The 24,231-nt window shown below is 42.9% G+C and overlaps 1 protein-coding gene across 1 annotated transcript in view; it reads left to right on the top strand.

Annotated features, from left to right (window-relative positions):
• The window catches only part of HHLA1 (HHLA1 neighbor of OC90), a 39,644-nt gene extending 16,452 nt beyond the window's left edge, over nucleotides 1–23,192 (top strand). The window contains exons 8-16 of the mRNA XM_017875189.1: nucleotides 1,750–1,806; nucleotides 1,912–1,998; nucleotides 4,034–4,282; nucleotides 6,876–7,121; nucleotides 8,293–8,361; nucleotides 8,737–8,811; nucleotides 13,336–13,489; nucleotides 18,659–18,741; nucleotides 20,662–23,192. Coding sequence (XP_017730678.1) covers nucleotides 1,750–1,806; nucleotides 1,912–1,998; nucleotides 4,034–4,282; nucleotides 6,876–7,121; nucleotides 8,293–8,361; nucleotides 8,737–8,811; nucleotides 13,336–13,489; nucleotides 18,659–18,741; nucleotides 20,662–20,705 — 1,064 coding nt within the window. The 3' untranslated portion in view covers nucleotides 20,706–23,192. The remainder of the gene's footprint in view (nucleotides 1–1,749; nucleotides 1,807–1,911; nucleotides 1,999–4,033; nucleotides 4,283–6,875; nucleotides 7,122–8,292; nucleotides 8,362–8,736; nucleotides 8,812–13,335; nucleotides 13,490–18,658; nucleotides 18,742–20,661) is intronic.
• The last annotated feature ends 1,039 nt before the right edge of the window (nucleotides 23,193–24,231 follow it).

The raw sequence follows: 24,231 nt of genomic DNA on the forward strand, positions 1-24,231 counted from the left end.
AAAAAAAAAAAAAAAAAAAAAAAAAATTGGAGGAAGAATCCAAAGCTCAAAAGTTAAAGGAATGTAGGCAGACTCAAGAAAACATCGTCTGATGGGTCAATATACCCCCATTTTAAGGAGGACAAAACTGAGATCCAGAGAGGTTGAATATTTTACTCAAATTTGGTGCCAGAATTCAGGTTTAAATCTATATGGAGCCTAAGCCCATGTTTAGAGTACAGTTCAGAAACATACACCTCATTTACAAGGTGGTTTCATGTAACCTCCAGGAAAATCACATTTCCTTAGGGGCCCACTTTGAAAAGCAAGGATCATTCAACAGTCCAACAATTGGTCTCAGCAGAAAGATGGTGTGATGCACTGTGGAGCAGCTACTATTTTAAAAGCAGGAGGAAGGGAGAAAGAGAAATAGTAACAGCTACCATTAGGTGTCAGATAATATTCTAAGGGCTTTCCATGTATTCTTTCATTGGATCCTCACTACAACCTTTTTTTTTTTTTTTTTTGAGACGGAGTCTTGCTCTGCCACCCAGGCTGGAGTGCAGTGGCCGGATCTCAGCTCACTGCAAGCTCCGCCTCCCGGATTTACGCCATTCTTCTGCCTCAGCCTCCCGAGTAGCTGGGACTACAGGCGCCCGCCTCGTTGCCCGGCTAGTTTTTTGTATTTTAAGTAGAGACAGGGTTTCACCGTATTAGCCAGGATGGTCTCGATCTCCTGACCTCGTGATCCGCCCGTCTCGGCCTCCCAAAGTGCTGGGATTACAGGCTTGAGCCACTGCACCCGGCTGGATCCTCACTACAACATTTTAGGGCAGCTACTATATTTATCCCTACTTGACAGGTGAGGAAACTGTCACAGAGGGGTTAAGTAAATTGCTCAAAGTCACTCTGCAGAAGCAGAATTCTAAACCAGGTGATCTGGCTCTTAGCCTGTGCTCTTATGTTACTATGCTAATGTATATAATAATAGTAATACATTAATAACAACAATAATGATTACTCTAGCTACCATGCTCTTCTGTCTGCTGGGCACCATACCTAGTGCTTCACTCCTATTATCTCCTTGGATTTTCCCGTAATCCTAAGAGAGACATGGAACCCCATGTCCAGAGTTCTTTAGGCAGCATCGTCAGAGAAAAGTATATTTAAGAATTCAGAAGTTTTCAGGCTTTTGAAGATCTAATAGTGTGACCACACCATACCTGATGTAACCTCTCCAACAGCATCCAGAGAAGCCCAGTATAATCAAACATGTTAATGGTAATTTCGCAAAATGTTCAGCCCTTTACACTAAGTAGTATAGATAAAGACTATCATAGCCTCACATTTTTCAAGTTTTGATACCAAGCTCACACAAAACATGGTGCCTTACAGAGATTTGGGGATTTGGGAATTACAAGTAAGGGATTGTGGGATTTGAATTTTCACTATTTTATAAAGGGGTAAACTGAGTCCTGAAGAGGTCAAGCAGTTCATTCTTATTTGCATAGCTAGTAAGTGGCAGAGCTGATGTTGTAACTGTGGAAGCTGACCTCAGAGGCTCTGCCCTTAGCCACTACACCATCCCCCAAACCCAGCCAAATAAAATAAAGAAATCGGAAAATCAGGACTGCCTTAAGAGTAAAAAGTCAGCCTTATTTTCCTATATTATCCTAAGTTAGGTACTTTCAGCTTAATTTTCATTTCAATGAAAGACTTACAGCTTCAAACCCATTGCTAAGTCTTATTGTGTACTGGTTTGTCTTACAGTGAGTCAAAGTAATGCATCGGATTGCATCTTCATCTGTGTGATGACAGGAAAGTCAGGTAAACCACTAGACATTCTTTGACAAGTTCTCTGGGCTGAGAAATAGACAAAACTGTCCAGCAGATGAAAACCAAGATCTGATGCTGTTGGTGTGATTTTTGCAGGAAGGAATCTTTCTGACTTCTGGGAGATGGAGGAAAAATACCCCATTATCAATTACACATTTACCAGCGGCATGTCTGGTGTGCTGGGTGAGTACCAACCTCCCAAACTCCTCCCATAGACTCTCCAGACCAGGGTCCCACCTGGCACACTAGCAACTGAAAGCTGCCCTCAGGTTGTGTTTAGCTACACTGTGTTAAAAAATCAGAGAACTTCGCCATTAAAAAAAAAAAATGAATTTCTGGATTCTCTTGCAAAAGGTCTGGCAATTCTAGATCCTCCCCCCAACACAAGGCAATAAGGAACTGGAACTGAGTAGCTGCCACCCTCATTCCCGCACTAGGAAGGGCACCTTTTCCCCCTTTTCCATAGTCTTCTCTGCCCCCTATTGCCTTGCACGTTTTTTCTCATATTAACTACTTGGTTTTTGTAGACATTTGAAATTGTGACTCTGTGCTGGGGACCTGGCCACTCTGTAATATCCAGTCCCTACCCAACCATGACCCACCTTCATGCCCCTCTGTGCCAAACTGGTCATGATGTGGTCTCCTTCTGAAACTTCTTCCCTACTTTTCCATATTTCAGAACCCTATTTGCCTGTTAATTGCAGCTTAGATACTACCTCCTCTTTTTTAAATATCCCCCAATCAAAGTCAGTCTTCATCTTCTACCATCCCATAACACAGCACTTGCATGTCATTTGGACTCTATGTTACTCCAGGTTGCGACACAGTTGACATTTCTATGTGTGTCTTAATGAATGGAACTGGAAGGTAGAAGAAGTAGTTTCCTTCAGCCTCACAGCCTGCCTTCCCCTTGGTGCCTCGCACGTAGTAGGCTCTTCATCACTTTCTCTTGAAGTGCAATGAAGGATACAGTAAATCTGCAACTCCATTTCAGGGGCTACTTTGCTTTATATTCATTGTAGGGCTTCTTTTGATTATGCTGTAGAAGGAATCTCAATTTGTGTGGGACAAGGCTACTTGATAAGAAGATGAAATGGGCAGTTGGTAGAATGACTTCACCTGCCCGATTCTCAGTACAGATCTTAGAGTTGAGTCAATCTCATTTATTTGGAGAGTCTTTCCATGACATTCCCTCCCCCCACCCCCCTCTCCCACACACACACCAGTCTCAATTCTCCCACTTTGTGCTCCTTCAACAAGAACAAATGCCTAGGAAGAGAGAACGTATTTACAAGCTGATGCTAAAGCTGATGTGCCTGAAAGCAAGTACGCTGGCTGGGTAATAGTTTGGCTGGATGTACTTAGCCCCATGTCTGGTTGATCTGGGAGCAAGGCTCAGGCTGGTGTTGCACGCAGGGTGTTAATGGGCCCAGAAGTAGGACAGAGAGAGGAAATGAGACTGCAAGGCCACTCCTGTAATTAGACAGTTCTCATTCTGCATGCATTCAGGGGAGGTGGGGACCAAAATCCAACACAGGCTCTGCCCACCAGACTATAGGCCAGTCTTTGTCTTCCCAGAGGAAGGAACCCTATGGGCTAATAGGAGCTTGTCATCCTCATATCCACTGCTGCCACCACTTGAGCCTTCCCTAGGGAAGATATAAGGTGAAACTAATACTTGATCCCACTTCCTTCTTTCCTTCATGGAGCAACCAAGGATGCTGGGCAGATTTCCCTCTGAATTAAGCTCTCCTGCTAACTCTGTGGGAGCCTATTTTTCAAGCCGTTTCTGTCTGGAAGCTTCTGATTCCCCCAAATTTCACTTTTGGCTTTTAGTTGTATCCATAAGGCATATGAAGGAGACTAATTCCTCTTCCAGGGACATGTACCAGAATCCTGGAGTGGCTGAGGGCTGGAGGTGGAAGAAAGGCTCTGACAGGGGTCAGGATCTGTTCAGGAAACATAGCAAATGCCTGATACTTTTAAGCTTGAGAGCTTTGCATTCTGTTCAGTGTGATTCATCACAGACTTTTTTACAAATTGATAGTTTATCTTAATTTGAATTCAAGGGGAAATACTTCTTTTGGTTTTATTTGATGCTGTTCAGAGAAAGGTTTGAATCTCCACATTCAGTATATTTGCTGTCCAATGACCTTTCAATTTTTTTATGTCCAAAGTGTCAAGCATGTTAAAGTTACCATTGACTGCCTCCCTGAAGGTGCAGCTACCAGGGGAACTGCCAGGACTTCAAAGCCCACAACCAAAAGCCAGAAAACACTACCAAGTACAAGCCCCCGACGCTGGGCCCAGAGCACACCCTGGGCATCTGCTCTGAGAACCTCTCCCTGGATAAAGACAGCTGCTCCTTCAGAAAGAGGGGAGACCCTGAGCACAGACAGGCCTCCTGAGCTTCCTGCCAGGGCCACGGCCACATGGGTCAGTGCCTCCCACACTCTCCCAGCTTTGGGTAAGATGCATTCTCACCCTTTCCTCCCCTTTGCTGTGTCTGGCTCCTGTTCCCTCTAGGCTCGTATATATAAGCAAAATCCTTACCTCAATCCCTTCTCCATCAATGAAGCTACACTTCAGCTTACTTAAGTAACAGATCTATATGAGCCAGTATGGGTTCTACAAGATCAAGCAAAGGCAGAAAATACCATTGGCATAATGTACTTCTAATATGTATTTTGATGACTTTTCATTCTGAAATAGTTTAAGACTCACAAAGAGTTGCAAAAATAATATACAGAGTTTCCCAGTACCCTTCACCCAGCCTCCTTCAATGCTACTGTCTTATATTATCACAGTACATTGTGGTGAAAGTATTTATATTTCAGCAAAGCATTTCGCGATATCGCTCCCAAAATTCACATGAAATGGTGAAGTGAAGTCAATATTTTACGGCACGGTTAGTTCAGTCTGTAACTGGTTTGATAATGATGCCAAAAATATGTCAATGACTTGACACCAGTGGGAACGCTGCCGCCAATGGCCTGCAGGAGGCTCCTGCCTCCCCAGCATCTTGAGTACATGATCAGCAGTGTCATCACTAAAGACACAAAAGGCGTGGTTATCTTATTTTTCCTATTTGGAAATAATATAAAATGGAGGTAGCTCATTAAGAGTCAATATTTTCTCAGTGGGTTCCAACAGTGGACCCACTGAGACAATATTGTCATCAGAATTCGTTCATTCAGTTATCAGAATTCATTCATTCAGTTATCAGAATTCATTCATTTATTTACTCATCAAAACACATTTCCTTCCAGACACTAGGCTAGCTGTTAAAAACACAGCTCTATGAATGTCCTCTTTCCTGAGCTCTTAGACCTAGGAGAGAGCCCAGGCAAGTGAACCAGTAGTCATGATCCAGCCTACAAAGAACTATTGTCCACAGAGAGCACAGAGAGGGCTCCTACTCCAGCATAGAGGAGACACAGGCTTCCCTAAGAGATAAGAATTGATAGGTGTCAGCAGCCTAGGAAACAAGGATGACTGGGTGGTATAGAGGAAAAGAAGTCAACTCCGTTAAATAGAAAAACACATTTACTGCAGAAAATTAGCACAATAGCTGGCATCATGACAATTATACAAAATCAGAAAACTTTCCAGGATAATATGACAAAAACTTGTGATTTCTAATCACAACAAAAAAAATCATAAAATGCCTACCTATAATCCTACAAGGAGAGATGCTGGTTTTATACAAAGAAAACTACGAAATTTTAATGAGAGTAATAAAGGAGTATTTAAATGAAGAAATACACCATGTTCTGGTTGAGAAATCTGAGTATTTTAAAGAAAGCAACTGTCCTCAACGTAAGTTATAAACGTAAAATCCTTCAATAGAATTCAGTTTTGTAAAACTTGAAAAAACTGACTTTAATTTCTACTATGTTAATAAACAGGTAAGAACATCCAACAATTTTTTAAAAGGTCAAAGGGGGAAGATCCTTCCTTCCTTCCTTCCTTCCTTCCTTCCTTCCTTCCTTCCTTCCTTCCTTCCTTCCTTCCTTCCTTTCTTTCCTTTCTTTCTTTCTTTCTTTCTTTCTTTCTTTCTCTCTCTCTCTTTCTTTCTTTCTTTCTTTCTCTTTCTTTCTTTCTTTCTCTTTCTTTCTTTCCTTCCTTCCTTCCTTCCTTCCTTCCTTCCTTCCTTCCTTCCTTCCTTCCTTCCTTCCTTCCTTCTCCTTCTTTCCTTCTTTCCTTCTTCCCATCTTTCCATCTTTCCGTCTTTCCATCTTTCCTTCTTTTGAGATAGACTCTTGCTCCGTTGCCCAGGTTGGAGTGCAGTGGCTCAATCTCTGCTCACTGCAACCTCTGCTATCCAGGTTCAAGCGATTCTCCAGCCTTAGCCTCCCAAGTAGCTGGGATTACAGGCACCTGCCATGATGCACAGTTAATTTTTTTGTATTTTTACTAGAGCTGGGGTTTCACCATATTTGCCAGGTTGGTCTCAAACTCCTGACCTCAAGTGATCTGACTGCTTCTGCCTCCCAAAGTGCTGAAATTCCAGGCATGAGCCAAGGATTTGTCTTAACTAATAACAATCCTGTGATGTTGGAGGGCAGGTATTATTATTAATACTGGTATCCTCGTTTTCATGAGGAAGCTAAAAGGAATTAAGCAATTTGCCCCAAAGTTCACACTATGGAAGAGACAGAGGCACGACTAATCTGTTTGGATCTCCTCACCTCAGACCCCGCAATCTTTTCACTATGTCACATGACTAGAAATGTATTAAATCAATTTGAGAGACAGCTAACTGACCCCCAAACACACATGGCTGGGGTTCCTAGAGATTCAGAGGTGTGTGTGTGTATGTGTGTGTGTGTGTGTGTGTGTGTGTGTGTGTGTGTGTATTCATTGGTGCTTAGGAAAACAATGCTTATTTAGGTCCATTTGTTTCAGTTCAGAGTAAAGTTTAAGCCCCTGGATTATCTATATTACAGGTGCACATTGCATTTGCCCTTTGGTAAGGTTTCAATGCCTCGACAATTTCATATCTGAATCAAAGTGGTCAAGCATGTCAGTACCCTGTTACTATCACTTTGAATGTGCAGCTACCAGGAGGGTGGCCAGAACTCAGTGGGTGACAGTTGACAGACAGACATGGGCTTCCACATCGTCCGTGCCCTGGCCTCAGATCATCGGTGAGAAAAAACCTGGAGGGTCTCCCTGGGAAACTCGTTCTCCCCCACCGACTACTGCAGGGGCCGAGGAAGCCATGTACACTACTAGCCTTTTGGCGCCTCCTGCTGGGATGATGGCCACAACTGGCAGCCTATCCCAGGACAGCCCTACCTCAGGTAAGACAGGGTACTCACTTCTACCTCTCCTGTTTTAAATTAAAGTTAGCATTGTCTGTTTTGATAACCTTTCTAAATTTTTGGAATATAACACAAACATACAGAAAACTAGGAAAACGTAAGTAATATAATTAACGATCATGAAGCAAACTCTTCCTTCTCCTTTCCTTTGCCCTACCTCTTTGTTCCCATCTGTAGATGAATGAAAGCTCCTTCTTTCATTCCCCTGTTCCTCTCTCTTTTATGTAATCCCACTCCCCAATTTCTTCTCTTTTTCCCTGTTTCATTGTCCATTAACAAGCTGTATGACAACTACAATGGATGGACCCGGGCCTGAAATTCCAGGCATGCGCCCTACCTGCTGCTCAGCCTCACCTTGCCACTCCACCTTCCTCCTCTAGACTCCAGCCACAGCACACTGCTAGCTGCCCACGTCTCCTGGTCTTTATATATGCACTTTGTTGGGCCTGCAAAGCCCACTCTCCTCCAGACCTGCTGTGCTGCTTGACTCAGCACACCTGCCCCAGCTGAACTGGGTGTCCATCACCTGTGCCTCAGCTGTTTCTCAGCCTCACCTCTTTCCTTCCACTTAGCCGTATGAGGGCCTGCTTGAGCTTCTCTCTCACTCATCTCCTACAAGAAGACTGTATTGCTGGTTTTGCCAGACGCCAGAATCTTAACAGCAAGGATCAAGTCCTGAAGTGACCCTTAAACTAAGGCTTCATGAACATGATATGAAAATTGTCGAACTGAGCCCATACTCTCTCATGAAAATGACAGGCAATTTATCTGGAATGGGATGGAGCAAGGTGTATACTAAGACTCAAATGAATGAGAAGCAACTCATTTTTTCTTTGCCCAGGAGCACCCACATTGGACACTTCCTGTACAACACCATCGCTCTCCTGTTCCGTGTCACCATACCTTACCAATGTTAGCTGGTTTCCAATGGTACCCATCATGCTGTATCACAGCCATGATGAAATTTTCCGTTTCCTTTCTCACACTCGATTGTGGGTTCTATTCCTTACTCATCTCTGCTTCTTAAAGCCCTGCCTGGTACCTGGCTTAACCAACATTCGTTGGATAGGGCAGGATTGGTGGCCCTGGTCCTCTTCTCCCTCAGGGCCCCCTAGAAGAAATGCAGGCTCACCTCTCTCTCATCTCCCAGGAGCATTCACCCATGGCACACAGACTCCGAGTCCAACCAAGGCAACAGCCCCCAGAGATCCACAAACAGGTGAGAATGCACAGCGGAAAGAGAAACTCCATACAGAAGTGGGGTATGGGGGGCGGGGATGGGAGGGGCGGGAAGCTTGGGAACAAGGGCGTGGTGGGATGGGGTACCAGTAAGCAATCTAAGCAAGTTATTGCACTTTGTTGTTTCCTGCAGGAAAAGAGTCAGGAGAACTAGTTTATAAGCCTTGCCATGCTGCTAAATTGCCGTGTGGTCTTGCATAAATCACTTCCCCTTTTTTGGCTATCATTTCCCTATAGATCTCAAGAATGACTTATCTTTAAGTTATAAATTTATAAGTTATAAATTTCTTGATGTGTGTATCACCCATGGTAATTCCATTCTGACTTCTGGAAGGGCCATTCTTGCCCTTTGCAGGTGATCTCTCTGCAGAGTGGCCATTCACCCCTGGGGAAGAGCCAGTCCTGGTCCCAAGACCCCATCAAGTTTCAAGTGAGTACCAGTGCCCAGTCATTACTATTGCTTGTGTTTATTTTGAACAAGGTCATGTAGTAGAATAAAGAGAGGTTTGTTTGGTAAATTTAGAATCAGACTCCTGGGATTCAAATCTTAGCTCAGCCATTTACTGGTGAGGTGGCCTCCAGTACTCAACTTCCAGCATTCAGTTCCCTCAACTGTAAAGCAAGAATAACTGCAATTTTTGTGGGCACTAAAAATGCCTGTTTTTTTTTTTCTTTCCCACAAGATTTTGTATTAAGTAAGATAATGTTTGTGGACGTGGTTTGGAAGTATAGAGCTCTGTAGAACTTAATTCAATCAACTTTTATCGAGTGACTGTCTATTGGGCAGCATGCTGGGCACTTTGTAAACAGAAGCTGCTCTTGCAATGAGCAGGGTTGATAGCAGTGAAGGAGGAAGGAATAAAAAAGATGACTCCAAAATGCAACTTCATTTGCTGGGTGTGATGTCCTGTTGTTCTGTGTTAAGGGATACCCTACCCTTTCCATCCCTGCACAGTTAATTCTCATGGATCTAGAAAAAGACCATTTCCTGGGTCTGTAGCTCTGTTTCCAGAACTCCTGACAGAGGCTGAGGACTTGAGTTACTGTGGTTTTGATGCATTTTCCAACTTTTGGACATCTCACTCTCCTCTTTTCTGTTGAGCCAGTTTCCATAAGAAAGAAATGGATACAAAGTGAGTGCTTCAAAGCTGCCTGAGTCCTCAGGCTCCTCCCACTCCTGAATACCTTTGTACACCAGCTCCTGGACCATCCAGTCATATGTCAACAGGGCATTATTAAACTGCTGGACCCTGCCTCCTCTCCTTTTTCATGTCACCTTAGATCTGCCCCAGCCTTACCCTCAGCCTGCAGTGAATAGTGAATGAACCTTTCAGACACAAAGATGTGATTGTGCTACTAAGGAAATTATATCCCTTTTCTCCCAGGAGTTCTAAAGAAACACAGTGGTGCAGATGGAGGCAGTTGTGAGACCGAGTTTTAGAAAACAGGATGACTATATCTATATCTATGTCTATATTGGTGTCTGTATCCATAGCTATATCTATATCTGTATCTATATCCATGTGTCTATAGCTATCTGTATAGGTATATCTATCTGTCTCTCTTGTTAGCTCTCTTACCTAACAGGTATTTACCATATCTATCTATTAATCTACCCACTCCTCTGTCATCTAATAGATATTTATCCAAGCTATCTATCCATCCATCCTTTAATCAACCCACCTATCCATCCATCCATACCTATTTATCTATCTAGTTATCATTATTTCTTAACTTCCATATCATAGATATTTACCTATCCATCTGTCATCTATCTATCTACCTCTGTAATGAAAAATACAATTGTAAATTAAAGGGGTTCTGGCATTTCTCAGTAACTTATTCTGTTCATCCAAAAAAAAAATCATGCCACAGAGTATTTGGCATCCACTCACTCATCCATTTAATAAATATTTATTGAGCTCCTACTGTACTGCTAGGCACTATGCGAGGCCTATTTTTACTTTCTCTTCACAATAATTCTGCAGGAGAGGCAATATCTCATTAAGGAATTATGGTAAGTTCTACATATAAAAGGAGACTACATTTGACCCCAGATCTAATTTCAAAGCTTGTGCTTATTCCACACCTCTGTGTCACCTTTCCCAAGATATGCCATATGGGGGGCGGGGGGAGGGGGGAAGCTGCAATTGAGAAAAAAAAAGTGGCAAGATTCTTAAGAGAAGCAGAAACTGCTATGTATATCCAGAGAGAAAGAGATTACCTTCAGGTGAGGGGATGGTTCAAGAGTTTATTGATTAGGAATGTGGCATCTGAACAAGGTGCATTCTAAGCAAAGGCATAGCTCAAGCAAAGGCACTATACCTTAAAAGGACTGATGCTGAACGTGAGGGTAGTGTGGAATGAGGCTAGAGAGGTAGCAAAGAGTGAGATTAACAGGGCTTTATCACCATGTCAAGGAGTGTAGAATTCTGAGGCAAGTGAGAGTAATGTGATCAGATTTGCGTTGCAGAAAGGTTTCTCTGACTGCAGAATGGGGAAGAACAGGAGAGGCTGGGAGCAGGGAAACTTGCGAGGTGACTATTGTGCTAATGATGGCCAGTGGTGATGGTGACTGGAAAGTGGAGATGACTGTGTGGATAGGGAGACTTGGATGATATTTAGGAGATAGAACCCAAGAGGATGGTGGAGTGAGCACAGGGGGGAACCAAAAATCATGCCCAAGTTTGAGCAACCAAGTGGATATCCCAAGTGTCATTTCCTGAGTTAGAGAAGGATGGATGGGATGGGATGGGGCAAGGGGCATGGAAATCAAGCCTTGGAAATGTTAATTATGTTCAAGTAGTGAAGTGTGATGGTTATGAGCACAGGCTTCAGAGTCAGACCTTACTGGAGTTACTCTCTGTTGCAATAACTGATACAACTGCAGAATTACTCAGACCCTCTGTGTCCTCTTCTGTATACTTCTGATGTCTACTTTACAAGATTTATGAGAATTAGATAAAATAATGTATGCAAAGATTTAGGAGAGTGTCTGATATGTAGCAACTGCTCAATAACTGATAGAGAAAATTTGGGGCACATTGATGCAAATTGATCAATGTTCTGGAGGGTTTATGTTCTAGTTAACTCACAATAAAGTATTTTCTTTCTACCTTTTTAAAAAGTCCTCTGCTAACATTATGAGCCCCTTCTCCACTTAAATAAATATATTACTGGCTAGGTGTGGTGGCTCACACTTGTAATTCCAGCACTTTGGGAAGCTGAGGTGGGAAAATTACTTGAGCCCAGGAGTTTCAGACCAGCCTGGGCAACGTAGCAAGAAATCTCTACAAGAAACAAAAAATAAAAATAAGTAATTACTGATAAATTATAATTTTGAAAAATGTTCAAACATGACAGAATAATATTAAATGAACACATGTCAACATGTCAGAGATATTATTGAATTCATTAAATAATGAGGAAACCAGAAAGATGTGAAGATTGGTTCAATGTGGAATTTGAGGGAAAAAGATTCATGTAGTCAGTCAAAGGAATTCTCAAATGAATTGATATCCCACAGCTATAGACTCTTTTTTTTTTTACTGGACAAAAATCAATTGCACCTCTACCAGACAAAATTCATTTACATTGCTATGGACAGAAATCATTAGCATTGCTCTTAGACAAGAATTATTTATATTGCTATCAGTTAACATCTACCTCTTGATAGTTGTAAAATCACCCATTCAATAGAAAGTCAATTAATGGTGCACAATTCTTTTTACCCAGAGAGTCCCCAGAGAGTCTGCTAGACAACAACCAAAACTGCATTAAAAGGCTATTCAGTAATCCTTTTTGTTTATTTCCAGGTTTTAGATAATTTTTCCTGATAGTGATTAGTGAACCTTTGTTGGAAGATTATTAGTAATATTGTAATATAACCTTCTAGTCCCTAGAAAGTAAGCTCTGTGAGAGGAAGGCCCTTTTTCTTCTTATTCATTGTGGTAGCTCTAGTGGCTGTCAACAGTGCCTAGCTTGCAGTGGAGCTCAAAATATTTTTAATAAATAATAATAATTGCTATTATTTATTGTTTGTTTCATGCCAACAACTTTGCAATATGCAATATACTTTAAATAAATGGTCTCATTTAATCCTTCCAGTCATCCTATATGATAGGAATGGGTCTTCCTATTTTCCAATAAGGAAATGTAGGTATACCCATAGGTGGCTTTCTGAGCCTCAGCAGATCCCAATGATTTGGAATTTTTATTAAAAATAATTTGTTCTCTCCTTCTTTTATCTTTGGCCTTCCTTCTCCTAAAAACTGAAAATTAAACAACACTGAAAAATCTGGTTCACGGAAACATAATTAACTTTTACTTGATGGAAACAGAGAACTCACAAACTCAGAGCCTGACTCTCCAGTGACCCAGCATGCCAGTCTCATCTTTCAACCTGCCCTTCCTTCTTTCCTTCTTACACTCATATACACAGGCACATGCACACACATGCGCACGCACAGGCAAACACATATCCATATGCTCTCGCATGCATGCACATATACACACACATGCACACACATGCACCCTGTGCACACACATGCATATACATACTTCATACCCCCTGTACTCAAAGTTTTCTCCAATCCCCCTCAGCAAGTCATCCCCTTGCATCATGCAGAGTCATTGTATGCTCTGTCCCTTACATCAGAAATGTCCTCCACCTGATGCATTTCTGTTCAACGTCTTAGATCTCTGTTTAATATTTGCTTCTCAGTGAAACTATCTGTTTTCCTCCAGGAACTTGATCACCACCTTCTTTCCACCTGTCTCTTAAAACTCCACAGTAGCTTTATTGGGTAATGGTGAGGAATGCTATGTTTACCTGACTGTCTCAGAGCTACCTGAGATCAGGACAAGACTATATTCACCTGGTGCAGGGCTTAACAAAGAGAAGATACTTGCTAAACTCTTACTAATTTGATTGGTCTGGGATTGCATCTTCTAGGGTGTCCTCAGCCGCTCTTCAAGGTGGGAGCCATGGCTGCCGCTCCTCTCACCCTGGCTATTCAGAGGCTCAATCCGTGCCTGATGGAGCTGTGCCACTTCTTCCAGCAGTGCCTCTGCATGGGCCAGGGGAGTCCCAGGACAGAGGACATGAGGTAACCTGGCCTAGTGGCTTCTTTTCAGGTCCAATGTTTATAGTTTTTATTTTGTGTGGCTTTTCTGCAGGCCACAAGGCAGTCAGGCAATAAGCAATCCACAGACAGGTGGCAGGGGGTACCTCAAGGAAAGGGACTCTCCAGTGAGTCCTTTACTAGACAGTCACATCCTTGAGATTCGTGACGGAATCTCATTCATAGCTGGTCCCCAGAACCAAGTGCAGTGCCTGACACAATAAGTATAATTGAGTTTAGTTGAATTGAAGTTGAGTTGAGTTGAGTTGAATTGGAGTTGTGATGAGTTGAGCTGTGTTGAATTGAGATGACTTGAGCTGTGATGAGTTGAGATTACTGCAGTTGTGATGAGTTGAGTTGAATTGAGTTGTGATGAGACGAATTGTGTTGAGATGAGTTGAGTTGAGTTGAGTTGTAATGAGTTGAGATGAGCTGAGTTGTGTTGAGTTGGGATGACTTGAATTATATTAAGTTGAGATACTTGAGTTGTGATGAGTTGAGCTGTGATGAGATGAGTTGAGTTGAATTGTAATGAGTTGAGATGAGTTGAGCTGTGTTGGGTTGAGATGAGTTTAGCTGAGTTAAGTTGAGTTGTGTTGAGTTTAGATTAATTAAGCTATATTGAGTTGTGTTGTGTTGAGTTAAGTTGACTTGTGTCATGTCAAGTGGAATTATGGCAGAGGATCTTGAGTGGTTCTTTAATCCAAATGCCCTCAGCCTGGTGAGATTTGCTAGGAGAGAATAATTAGAAGATATGTCTATCTAAATTCCAGTTCTTTCATAAATCCCTACCAATCACCCACCAGCAAAATAAGTTGGAAAACTTACTGTTTTATATTAAGAAGGTCTAGGCATGGACATTTTCTGTCCTACAATGCTGACATACTGTTCTTTCTTCTGGGATTTATTCTTGGCTGTAAGCCCAAAACTAAATTACCTAGATGAATACTCCTGTTCCAGTGGTCTGGGTACCAATCTCTCATGTCTTTAATGTTATTTTCAAAGACTACTCTCAAGATCCATTAGCTTTTAAAATTTCTGCCTCGGAGTCTCAAGCCCAGATGGGCAGCCATTTTCCATGACCCCTTTCCAGTTGTAATCTTTGATCCCCCAGTCAGTACGAACATTTCCTCCACTCACAGAGGGCAATAAGCAAGACCCACAGGCCCAAAGCACAGGTTTATTCTAAAAAAAACTTACACAACAATACTTTCTGTATTGTCTAGGATAAGCCCACTTTAGGACATCTTTTACTCACTAACTTAACCAACAACATGTATTGGGTCTCTGCTGTATATCTGTGATGCTCTGTGCTAAGCCATGGGATCTAGAGATGAATCAGAAATAGCCTCAGAAACTGAGGCTTTCATTGTTGGAAGGAAGAAATGGTCATAAACACAAATCAAAATACAGCATTACAGGTAATAGAACCAAGTCACATAACCAGGCAAAAACGTGTTAATCATATCTCGTTGGAAAATATCACATTTGAAAACATTCATATTGCAAATAATGGCTGAATGAATAAATGAAAAAGACATACATTTTCAGAGAGAAGTTTGAGTTTAAATGTAGAGCAATGAAGCACCTGTTTGCTTGGGCTTGTCCCTTCTTTTCTGTGTATTTTCACTGAAGAGTAAATTTTTCCATAAACTCATACACTGAATATAGGCCAAGAATACTAGAGTAGGGGAGGTGGCATTACTTAGTATGTTTGTTGAACATAGGCTCTGTGATTAAAAAAAAAAAAAAAAAAAACACTGGTGGGAAAGTTGGCAATGTAAAAAGACAAATTTCAAAGCAGCTGCCAAGTGCTGAGCCGGCTTGAATAACATGCTATGGGATCCCAGGAGAAATAACTAATAGGGTTTTATGGAGGAATAGGAGTTTCCCAGGCAAAAGAAATAGCATCTGCAAAGATGGAGTGATGGGCAGCCTGGAGCATCTAAGGACCACTGAGATGTTCAATGTAGCTGCAGCAAAGATAGGAGACCAAGTCTCTGGCATGTCCCTATTCAGGACTACCTTGCCTTTTAAGCACCTGGGTCACCTATTATATGCTCTCTTTGACTTACACTCTAGAGCTCCATCTGTCCCTTCTCCAAGCTTTCTCCTCTCTTCTTGTTCAGAGTAAATAAAACAGCATTCTTGAAGTCCAGCCCTCTAAATCCTGTCCATTTTTAAACTGAGATACTCTAAACTCCCATTCTCTTCACATCATCTCCCTCCCAGGGTCATCTCTTGAAATCTTTCTTATTTAGGGTCCCCAGAACCATTCTTGGGGCACACTCCTTGGAGAATAACAAAGCTGCAGTCCCTGGTGACTTACAAACTGCTACCTCAGGCCCCAGTCAAGTGTCCATGGCTCCTCCTCTATTCAGGCTGCTGCTGACTCCACAGTGCATGCAGCAGCTCTGTTCTGCTAGGAATTTAGATGGGCATACCTACAAGGGGCCGGTATAATAATGGGTGCTTCAACACTAGTTTCAGCTCATCCTAACCATGGCGTTGCTGCTTAAGTCTGCCCTGAAGAACAGAAGATGAACAAAATAGGCCACCTTAACAACTAATTTTCTTCTAACCATCTAGCCTTTTCCACAAGGAAATGCCTTCTCCAGTCCATGTGAGGAATACATATTCTTGTTATGAACAGGACTTTGACTCCATCCCCTGTAAGTAATAACCATGGGCATTTATCTATTGCTCATTTACCACTTGCAGGTGATGCCTCTGCCAGGAAACTTGGGGATGGGACATGTCGTATTTAAATAGTTTCTCTCCTGATCATAGAGGCAAGATTCCCATTCATCCTGAGAGCCGTGTACCCTCTCAAAGTGAATTCAGGCACAGAATGGCAGCTTTTTGGCTCATGAAGGTGTGGGTCATGTTTCTGTGGTTGCTGCAACTTAAATCCTGGTCTCACACTTGGCAGTTTCACAGAGCACCTCAGTTTAGATGATGTAGTCCATGTAGCAATATGAACTTCTGAAGCAGATCATGTCCCAAAATTGCTGGATATCTTCTATCACAGAAGCTTTCTAAGAACTTTTGTTGCTGTTGTTAGAAAGTATGACTTGCAGATTGTTACACTAGCTAAGAAGGAATAGTATTCGACCATAGAACCAAGGCCCCCAAAGCTAGTAGGTAGCTTAGTGTGCTATAGAGAGGGCAGGGCTTGAAGCCAGGCAGGCCTGGCTTTAAATTTAGTCTCTGCCACTTACAAGCTATGTGGTCTCGAGCTAGTCATTCAATCTCTGAACCTCAGTTTGTTCATCTGCAAAATGGGTATAGTCCTGCCTACATTCTAGGCCACATGTTGCACAACTCCAGGAACACCATTCATATAAAAGAGTAGCAGCATTATTACTTATATTGACAGTGTTGTGAGAACAAGATGAAATGAAATGAAATAATGTATCGAATTGTTCCTGCACCGTACCTGGAACGCTGCGCTCGATGGTTGCTGTTGCTGATTAAGACACTGTTGTGCTTGCTGTCTTGTCCACTCCCACAGCCAAGTGAGAATCCCACTGCTATCACACTTGACGTGTTGTAACTGTGCTAACCAGATATCTAGTGGCCATGTCACCTGTTGAGTTGGCCAACCTTGACATCCTGTCTCTGGAACTTTTGAAAGGTCTCCATAAGAGTACAGGTCATAGGCTCACAAAAAGCATCCTGCATGTGTTCATCACTCGCCTCTTCACACTTGGTTCCATTTCCTGCCCTTTCTCTAGTTGGTTCTTTAATGAAAGGGGGCTGACTTGTGCAAACTACCTTTCCCAGAACACGTTGCCTGTGAATTCCTGTGAATTCATCCCGTAGAAGATACTGAGAGGAGATTGGAGGGCAGTAGAAGGGAGAAACCAGGGAATTTCTCCCCTTGCCTTTCTGCTTTGGGCAATATTTCCAGGAGTGGCTCTATCTTCTCTGTGGTTCCGGTTTCCACAAGGAGTCCTCACGACAGCCTCAGCTCTGTGGTCCCCGCTGCCACCAGAGGCCATTGCCCTCTGTGCTTTGGCCACAATACTTTCTCCGTCCGTCTTTTCAGGCCTAGCAACTCCCTGTGGCTGCTAATGCGGGGTTACCACAACTTCCCCTATTGGTTCTTTCAGCCCTTTATCACTGATTCACCATATTAAAGTCCCTCTATGGAACCACGAAGTCCTGTTTTCCTGGCAGGGTCCTGACTCAAATATTGATCTTATTGCCTACCAGAATGGCAGTGTGTTCTGGCAGAAAGTGAGTTACCCGGGTTAAAATCCAACACTACCACCAGAAAGCCCTTGGGGAAGTCATTTAATCTTGTGCCTCAGTTGCCTCAGCTTTGCACTTTCCTATGAATTGGGGGTGATAGGCTGTGGAAAATCTCTGCCACAAGCTTGACTTGAGCAATTAGTTGCACAACTCTCTAGGGTGTGCTAGAATCACAGAATGATAGAGACGGAAGAGAAATCAGAGAATGTTTAGCCCAACCTCCTCACGTATCAGGTGAGAGACTGAAAGAAGTGAATTCCCAGAGTCATACAATGAGCTAGCTGACACAGCCTGCACTGAAAACTCTTCTTCCTATTAATTGGGTGAGTGATCTTTTCACCACAGCCCATTGATGCAGCTCCTGCCACCCCTGACCAAGAACAGAATGTTATTTTGCAAAGTGTTTACCGCACTAGTAATGATAGCAGCACTCCACTCTCTCTCTCTTCATCTCCCACTAAAATAAATAAGTAAACAAACAGACAAGTGTCACCAGGTATTGAGCACCTCTTGTATGCTGGGTACTGTTCAGGAACTTTACGTATGTTATCTTATCCTCATATAACCTGCGAGTATAGGTTCTATCATTGCCTTTCATTTATATATGAGGAAACTAAAGTCCAGAGAATTAAGTTATCACCCTGAAGTCATGCATCCTAGTACGTAGTGGGGCTAGTTCTAAAAATAAGTCCTGCTGGCCCCAAAGTCTGAACTTCTTCCTACCCAGCCTTCTTTCCTATCTCTCCTCTGACACCCTTTAAAGATGGGCAGAGGGTTCCTTGCTGTGAATAACTGGCCATATAGTTCATGTTTATGTGCTTACCTTTAAAACTCTGGTTGTCTTCTAATAGCCATCACAGGATTGTCATTGCTCCTTGCTCTGATTTAAATCTTTAGATACTGTCTTGAAAACTATTCCTGGTTTCTGAAGAATGCAACATATATCTGTCAGAGGGTGAAAAGGGTTTCCCACTCGCACAGTAAGTACACAGCTTGACTATGTTGTAATTTTGCAGTGAATGCATTACACAAAAGGGTCCTGTAACTCTGAGTGATTCCCAGATGTCCTCAGAATGCTGTAGCTCATCTAGACCTCATTAATCTGGGCAAAGAGCGTTTAGGATTTTTCTTATGCTCAGCTAACAGCGTGATGTTTGCAATAAGGTCAAGGGAAAAACACAGCAGGAGTCAGCCTGACCAAGCACTGTTGCTCTCTGCGTAAATTCGGGCAAATCTCTTAGCCACAGAGCTCCCATGTAAGCTAAAAAGACAAATAAAATAAAACAAAGGACAACCCCCACACAAATACTGAAATTATTGACCGGAGGAAAAATGCATACAAATAATTCATGCCAAAGAAGGCACCGTGGCCGGGCGCGGTGGCTCAAGCCTGTAATCCCAGCACTTTGGGAGGCCGAGACGGGCGGATCACGAGGTCAGGGGATCGAGACCATCCTGGCTAACATGGTGAAACCCTCTCTCTACTAAAATACAAAAAACTAGCCGGGCGACTTGGCGGGCACCTGTAGTCCCAGCTACTTGGGAGGCTGAGGCAGGAGAATGGCGTGAACCCGGGAGGCGGAGCTTGCAGTGAGCTGAGAACTGGCCACTGCACTCCAGCCTGGGTGGCAGAGCGAAACTCCGTTTCAAAAGAAAAAAAAAAAAAAGAAGGTACTGTGGAGTTCTAGAATTTATGTTTCATTATGGTACCTCTCTTCTTGTCCCTGGTAGCTTCAAGGCTTCATTTATTCCCAGATATTCCAGGTATCAGCTTTGTTTTTTTCTCTCACCTCTGCAAACAAAGTCCCAAAACCAATAGTTTGGCCATTTTTATCATGCCATCTACCTGAACCACTTCAAGGGACTCCGGTCTTCTAAATATCATGGCATTACATTAAACTGTGTGGAAAATCCCTTCTTACTATAACCCAAATATAAGCCGGGCGCTCATAGGGCTCAGTCTTGGCAATGTTTTACATTTGAACAAGCAAACAAAACAGTGTATGTAACAACCTAATATTTCCATTTGTGTCCTGAAGAATACCAGCTGGGATCCCTGGGATCCATGTCAACACTTCTTAGAAACTCTTCTTATTCTTTCTGCCCTCCACTATTTCTCACTTCTCACAAGCCATCATCTTAAAACTTCTCTTTTTATTTCATTTTTCAACTTATCACTCAGTAGCTCTCTGAAAATCAGGCTTTCTGACTCTTCTCTGTGTTTCCATTTACCTCTTCTGCTTATTTTGCTTTCCTTCTGCCTCCATTATTTTTTTCTTTCCCAAACACAGGGTCCTTATTTCTTGTGCAAGTCCACCATCTCATCTTTCCTGTCTTCTCTTTCTATCATCACCTTCATCCTGCATGACATGACCAAAAAAAAAAAAAAGAAAGAAAGAAAAAATACAGGCATTAAGAATGGGGATGGGGGGTAGTCAGAAATCAAAGACAGAAATCCCTTTATCTGGTATGAGGAGAGGAAATAGGAAATCTTGCAAACACATAATTCAATAGTTCTTTTGTCCTCGCCACATTAAAATCTCTGTGCACACAACATATTACATTTACTGAACAACTTATTAATGAGTTTAAATTAGCCTTGTACAAGCTGTACAGATGTGTTTTGGAAACACAGCTGGGTTTTGGAAAAGAGCACTGGGCAGTGAATGGAGAAATAGGGGCTGCTCCGCACTCGACTTTACTGCTAACTAGCAATGGGGTCTTGCACGAGTCCTTTCCACCCTCTGAGACTCACCCCTAGTGACCCCTGTCCGGCGCCCTGCCCCACACTTGCTCTCCGGAAGAGCCTAGACCGTTGGTGCCGACAGGGTTTAATTTATGTCTCTGCAGTGTTTATGTCTCAGTACCTTGAGTTCCTTCTTCTTCTGCTTTTTTTTCAGCCTTAAAGCAAAAATGCCTTGAGAATATCTGCAAGTCTGTGTGAGAACTTGAAAATAACACTAGGGCATAACAATGACTTCAGGAAATGCACTATCACCCTGGCTCTTCTCCCAAGTGGGCTACATTTGAAGAATTCACTGAGGCTCCAGCTAGATCATCAATTAATTGAAAGTGGTTATTCTTGGAAGTAGCATTTTCCCCCTCCTGTGAATATGTGCAAAACATTGAAGGTAGAAGGTTTCTTGTTAGAGGCCTCACAATTAATACAGTAACGCTGGACTCCCTGCCTGCTTCAAGTCATGGAAATCTAGTGTTCATGCTCAAGAAACTCCTACAAATCTTGAGGCAACCCTGACAATTTAAAAACTGGGGATGTGTGGGCACGCTAGCCTGCACAAACCAGTTCAGTCACGGAGACTCTGACATAATACCTGAGGTGACTTAAACTTGAGACTTGAAAGACAACAAAAGCATAAATTAAAATTGAATTTGTACTGTAGAGAGATTCACATATACTGTTTCTATACAGTTAACTAAAACATGTACAACCAATCAGATCTGCCATAGTATGGGAACTATATAATCTTCCAAGCCCCCTTAAGTGGGCAATAATGAAAACTTTATCATTAGGAGGAGGTTTAGAGAGTTATTTTCATTGATATCTTGTCTTGATTCCTCTTCTGTGTGACCCACTGGATTCAGAGGTCCCCACGGGCACCCTCAAGTTCAATGATTCACGAGTAGAACTCAGAGGTTGGGAAAACTGTTATATGCACATTTAGCATTTATTACAGCAAAAGAATGCAGATGAAAAGCAGCAAAGGTGAGAGGCACCTCTAGAGAGATTCCAAGAGAGCCCAGGCACAAGCTTTCAGTGGGGTTGCACAGTCAGCATCTAATCCTCCCAGCAACAATGTTTAACAACACATGTGGAGTACTGTCAGCCAGGAAATCTCATCCAAGTTTTGGTGTCCAGGGGATATGTGGGGGTATGGAGCAGGTATGGAGTGCCTTCATGGCTTGCATGGCTAAACTTAGTTATTCAGTCTCCAGTCCCTCTAGAGGTCAAGCTGGTACTGCATGACCTAAGGCCCCGCCATAAATCACATTGTTAACATAAACTATCTGACATGGCACAAAGCCTCAGGTACAAGAGACACTCATCAGGCAGGATATTCCAAGGGTCTAGAGGGGATTCCCCAGGAGCTGGTCAAGGACCAGGCCTTCCTTTGAAAGGTGCAGGGTTTGAGCTCATCTGTGGAGTCAACTTTCTTCTGCATCCCCATATACCGAGGTGTCACCTTCATTGCATCAGGTTCCTTTTTCACTATGTTCAGGTTTGCGGTTGCTCCAGTATCCCTGTCGATGCTGAGTCTCCTTGTAAAGCATGTGTGTTCTCTCTAGTGGCCCTGCACAGACCCCTTATTCCTCATTACCAGGGACAACTCTTCTCCTGATGTGCTTGGTGCTCCTTCTCCACTCTCTTGCCTTGGGACTCTGCTGGGCCATCTGTTTTTTTACCCTTTTGTGATCTCTGGCTGCCCTTGGGTGAGGAAAGTTACTTTCTGTTTGTCTAAGTAGAAAACAGTTTCCTCCATTGGAAGACCCCTGAGTGCCCTGGCACTCCTGTGAACCACAGGGTACCTGGGGAGGTAGAACTTGGACATTGGAGAGAGGAGCAGCCAGACATTTCTCTTTCTAATCATATGCAGAAAGATTTCTTTTTATTCTCCAGAACACTTGAAAGACTCTCCAAGTTATGCAAATGTCAGGCTCACAAATATATGTTGTCATGACTTTTGAAAAGATGAAGAGGATACAGCAAATTTTCTGAGAGGCAAAGGGACTTCTACCTGGATAGGAACCAAGCAGACTCACTGAGTATGGGTTAACTTGATTGAACCCTTGCATGGATATTAATTAAGGACCTTTGACAGGGAAGGGTCCTCAAGGTTCCCCAAAGAGTAACTTATCATCAAGAAAGGTGAAGAATGGATGGATGGCTTGGGCCCAAGACTGGGGCTATTCACTTGTGGGGAAACCCGTGTGGACCCAGTTACCCCATACTTTGGGAATAATGACTGAGCATGACTATAATCTTTAAGAAGTTCAAATGCGGAATACCTCTGAGGCTTATGCAGGGATCTGGCCTAGCATCAAGAACAAAGGCTCAGAGGACTCCCTGGGGCCAGTTTTCTACAGTCACACCATCAGCCACAACAGCAGCAATGGCAGGAGGAAAACAGGGCCCAGGAGTGGCTGACCACTGCCTGGAGTCCAACTGGTCTCCTGGAGTTCATAGGAGGTTTGACCCCTTCTGAGCTGAATGTGTCCTGATTTAGGGGATAGCTAGGGCAATAAGAAAGCCTCAGGGGGTGCTATTGATCTGGAGCTCCTACTAATTTGTGTGTATGTGGCCACCAGTGGTTAACAGATGAGGTGAAAGAGATGGGACAGTGACTGTATCTGCTCTGATGAAGGAGACTGTGCAGTTACATGCGTAACGTCATTAAACTGCTTTCTTCCAGGTAACAAAGGTGCAGGTGCATTTCTGTTTATTTCATTCACGCCCAGAAGACCAGCTAAGTTGTCAAGAGAAAGAAAGAGAGGGACAGAGAGAAGGAGGGAGGAAGAGGGAGAAGATAAGGGAGAGGGAAAGGAAGGAAGGGAAGGGAAAGAGGAGAGGGAAACAGGGAGGAGGAGGGAGAGAGAGGAGAAAGATTGTTTGTTTCTTGGCCCCAGTGCATGGCTCTAAGTGTTTGTGTGTGTGTGTGTGCATGTGTGTGTTTGTGTCCCTATTTCTGCACAAGTGCACTAGTGCTGTGGGTTTGTGTGAATGAGACATTTAGGTGCTATCATAATGAAATCTAAAATTTTAAACTCTCATTTAGAACAGACTTTTTCCTCTTATGTCTGGGTTCTTGTGAAAACTTCACTCTCATCTTATTCCACGAACAGAATGGTAAAAGCCAAGGTTCCAGGGATATTGAAGGCCAGTGGTTTTCAATCAGGGGTAATTTGGCCCCCAGGGGATACTTGGCAATGTTTGGAGACATTTTTGGTTGTCACAACAAGGTAGGGAGTGCTACTGGCATCTGTTGAGTAGAGACCTGTGATATCGCAATGCTCGGGACAATTCCTAAAAAAGACAATAATTTGGCCCAAATGTCAACAGTGCCAAGATTAAGATACTCTGTTGTAAGCTATGGGGAAAAAATGATCCTTCTCAGAACCCCATGAAATGTCTCGAACAAGATACCTACGCTGATTGTTATGCCTTTGCATTGCTCAGGCGTCATAACAATCTCAGTTATGCTCTTGAGCATAACAACAATCTCAGCCATGCTCTTGAGATGCTGAAAAGATGGATTTTGCTACACTGAGCCATAGATGCCCATAGGCTTACTCATTTTGGAGATGGTGGGTCTTCGGTGCTAATGAGAAAAGATTACAGACAATGTATCTTCATTCCTCAAATCACATGAGATGCTGAACAACAGTTAATGATCTACAAACACAAGCATCAATGCGCGATAGTAATTACTTATTTGAAGAAGCCCTTCAATGGG

This window comes from Rhinopithecus bieti, unplaced genomic scaffold (assembly GCF_001698545.2).
Source record: "Rhinopithecus bieti isolate Rb0 unplaced genomic scaffold, ASM169854v2 scaffold_7212, whole genome shotgun sequence".
Classification (NCBI taxonomy): domain Eukaryota; kingdom Metazoa; phylum Chordata; class Mammalia; order Primates; family Cercopithecidae; genus Rhinopithecus; species Rhinopithecus bieti.